Source organism: Anneissia japonica, unplaced genomic scaffold (assembly GCF_011630105.1).
Source record: "Anneissia japonica isolate Jap-2015-1 unplaced genomic scaffold, ASM1163010v1 scaffold41022_len3558_cov108, whole genome shotgun sequence".
Taxonomy (NCBI): domain Eukaryota; kingdom Metazoa; phylum Echinodermata; class Crinoidea; order Comatulida; family Comatulidae; genus Anneissia; species Anneissia japonica.
The window spans coordinates 1-3,558 of record NW_022729591.1 but is presented as its reverse complement, the minus strand read 5'-3'; the positions used below and the strand labels follow the sequence as shown (position 1 = coordinate 3,558).

The 3,558-nt window shown below is 36.9% G+C and overlaps 1 protein-coding gene across 6 annotated transcripts; it reads left to right on the top strand.

Annotated features, from left to right (window-relative positions):
* Positions 1-186: 186 nt before the first annotated feature.
* On the top strand, positions 187-3,543 carry LOC117114705 (probable E3 ubiquitin-protein ligase HERC4). Of its 6 annotated transcripts, none has more exons than XM_033258393.1 (7): positions 187-399; positions 1,083-1,192; positions 1,484-1,625; positions 1,734-1,964; positions 2,104-2,362; positions 2,541-2,695; positions 3,149-3,543. In XM_033258393.1, exons 3-6 carry the CDS (start codon positions 1,618-1,620, stop codon positions 2,628-2,630), a joined length of 588 nt encoding a protein of 195 aa, XP_033114284.1. In that variant the 5' UTR covers positions 187-399; positions 1,083-1,192; positions 1,484-1,617; the 3' UTR covers positions 2,631-2,695; positions 3,149-3,543. The 6 variants fall into 6 exon arrangements, with proteins under 6 accessions (XP_033114284.1, XP_033114282.1, XP_033114283.1 ...); XM_033258391.1 differs by having other exon boundaries at positions 1,471-1,625; XM_033258392.1 differs by having other exon boundaries at positions 991-1,192.
* The last annotated feature ends 15 nt before the right edge of the window (positions 3,544-3,558 follow it).

Sequence of the window (3,558 nt, the reverse complement as noted above, 5' to 3'; positions counted from 1 at the left end):
AGGATTATGATTAACATTCACCAGGATACAGGGTTACATAAATTCACCAGGAATTCCTGGTGAAATAACCAGAGTATGTTAGGTGGTATCTGGACATGGAATCCTGGTGAAATTTCACCACGTTCTGGTGAAATTTCACCAGGATTTTTTTAGAGTGTAATAATCATACTGATAAAAGAAATAGCATCGCATCATTTTTTACTATCATCAGCATAGACTTATTATAGAAAGGCTGCACCTCCAGCTACAGTATAAAAACGAATACCCAGTTTCATGACCGAGAGTTTTATTTACAGGTTGCAAAGGAAACAGTTCCACTTTTGACGTTAGGAATACGTGGAGTTGGAAGGCAAGCGCTACTTCGGGCTCGATGTCGACAAGTAAATGTACCCCATTCGGGTAAGTATTTCAATCAAATAGCAATAATCAGATTAATAACAATTAAAGTAATAATATAAATGATAATTATAGTGATAGTGGTAAAGATAACTATGTTAATGATAGTGATATGTAGTCCTAATATAATGTCATTGAAAAATTCCATGTTACGAACTTAAAACCGAAAAACATATACTCTTATTACTGTGGTTTGTTTTTATTATTAAGCATTAGTTTTCCTTTATGCATAGACAGTGGTAAATACAGTATTAATGAATCCTTTTGACACTCAATATGAATAGGTTATCATTGTGAAAATCTTTCCACTACATCAAATAGCTCATTAATCGGTGCTAAATAGCAGAGGATAGCTAGGCCTAGGTAGTGGAAACGGACACCTGATTGCAGTAATGATTGTTCTATTTGCAGTCAGTGGCCAATAATTTCAACCCAAAACCAATTATTAGCCTCCCCAAGAGCGTAGGGGGTGTGGCATTGTTTTGGCCCGGTATACATGGCGGTGGCTAATGCTAATGAATATTTTGCACAATTAATATTCAAAACGTACAATCTATATTATTTATCGGAATCCGCATTTATATTTTTGCGTAGGCCTACCATGGAAAGTACATATCCGCAAGGTTCTGGTGAAATTTTTGTATGATAAAACAAAAGATATGGGATACTTTAATCTTTCGTTACAGTAAACCAAGAACGAAGGTTACTGTTTAGTCCGTATCCGACCAGCAAAAATACTAAGAAAAAAGAGAAGACTTTAACATTATCGTTTATCTGTCTGTGGTCAACAGAATCGGTAAGTTGGATAATGATTACATCATTTTTCGATTACAGAATTTACGGTAAAAATTAATGTGGTGTTTTACTCTGTACTTTATACAGTAGGCTTAAACTAAATCGTTTTGCCTATCAAATTACAGAAACAAATATGTTTTTAATGGGAATGTGGTTTTTGAGCATTCTAATCGCCGTCTTTGTCACTGTTATCATCATGCTTTATCGATCATTTTGAACCACTTGTTTATAGGCCTATTATTGGTTTGGTTTGGGTTTTTTTCTAATGAAACTAAATAGTTTGAATTTCCAGCTTGGATGAAAATGGGAGAAAACTGGAAGTGCTTCCCATTCCTGTAGATGGTTACTCCGTGCGTGGTCTTAAGGAATTCAATCGGCATGGTAAATTTTACTTGAGACCGATTCAGACAGATCTTGACATATCTGATGCTAAGGTACGGTAATTGATTTGTCTGCCAGTACACCGATAACTTCAATGTTGTTAGTAGGCCTATTATACTACTATTATTTTTATTATTATTAGGCCTATTAATTGTTTACAGCAGTGACAGTGACAGTGCCAACAAGGCAGCAATGCAAGACTTAGTGAGGGGATACCAGAAGTGTAAATCCGAAGAGATTATTGACGTTGTAATTAGGCGAAAGAAAATATGGAATTGCACGATTTCGACCATAAGGACCCAGAAGGATTTCAACTTCTTAAAAGTCCCACATGTCCACTTTTCGGGAGAGGAGGCGGTTGATCTCGGTGGGCCAAAGAGGGAATACTTTTGGTATGTGAATGCCAATTTGTTTTGAGATTCGCAGACATATCGTATAGAGTATAACTTTATAAAAACAAAAACAAAAAAAAAATTAATGTATAATCTCGATAGACCTTTCCTATCAAATTTCTTTTTTTTTTTCCATAAGGCTGATCACACAAAAACTCCATCAAGTTGGAGTGTTTGAAGGTCATGGAGATCGCTTACTTTTCACGCATGACATAGACCTTTTACAAAAGGAATTTTATCGCCATGCAGGGCAAGTGATAGCATGGAGTGTTCTGCATGGCGGGCCAGGTTACCCACACATACACCCCGGGTTGCTAAAAATGATGTGTGGGCTAAACCCCGGTCATATCGAACACAGTGACATCGTAGATGAAAGTGTGTCACCTAAACTTGCCATGGTAAGGAAAACAAGTTTGTGACATACTTAAAAATGTATCAAAAAAGAAACAGAGAGACATAAAACATATGGTAGGCCTAGTTTGTGTGAAACTCTCCAACGAAGAGTTTCTTAATGAAGTATTAAACTCCTCAATAACTAGTGTAATTATCGTGTATGATTTCTTTTTACAAAATTAGATTGCAAATATCCAAACGGACCTTGATGCCAGGGATGCCATTTCAGCAGTGGGCGACTGGGCGGCCAGCAATGGTTGTAATAGGATATAGTCCCTTAACACCGACAACAAGGATAACATGCTGCAAGCTCTAATTAAGCAGCATATGTTCTATAGGTAAGCAACAGTGGTTGAAAAATGCATATGATTGCAAGCAACAGTGGTTGAAAAATGCATATGATTGCAATAATCTAAGTGTATGCTAAAGCAAGCATTCAACAGTGGTGGCGCTAGGATTTGCCGACTGGGGGCCGAGGTCCCCGACGTGTAGGCCGATGTCCCCGACGAGAATAAAGTGGGCGTGGTCGGACATCGTTCAAAGACGTTAGAATACGTTCTTAAAAAAATTTAGGGGTTTCAGGCTTTTAAAATCGATTTTAGGGTCTAATAATATGTAGGAAATAAAAAAAATGATTTTTTTCTCCCCGACGAATTGCGGTTTTTGGGGGGGGGGGGTGGCAGGTCTCCCCAACGGGGGTCTGGACTGTTAATCATTAAAAATCACAATATTTAAACATATCTGTAAAGTGGTACGTACAGTAAATGATTTATTATACATTATTTCTTAAGGTGCAAAGCAGAAATTGACCAGTTTAAAGAAGGAATGGATTTCGTTGGTGGGTTTTGGAGCCTTGTCAGTCAAAATCCACCTCTGCATCACATATTTCTTTCGAGAAATAATGCATTAAACTTTACGACATTTAAGCAGTTGTTCCGTGTGAACTGGTCAGAACACGAACCACTCAAGGACGCAGAAGAAGACACAATTTACTGCTGGGAACAGTTTTTGCGCATGTGCTGTGGTATGTAAACACGCAAACTGAACTATTTCCTATATTATTTTCATACAGAGATGTTAAAATAATATAACATAGGCCTAATTATATTTTCCCTGTAGTTATCTAAAATAGGATAAGTTATTCAAAACGACTGATCAAATACAAATTAAGTATTAAAACTTACAAACTGAACCATTAGGC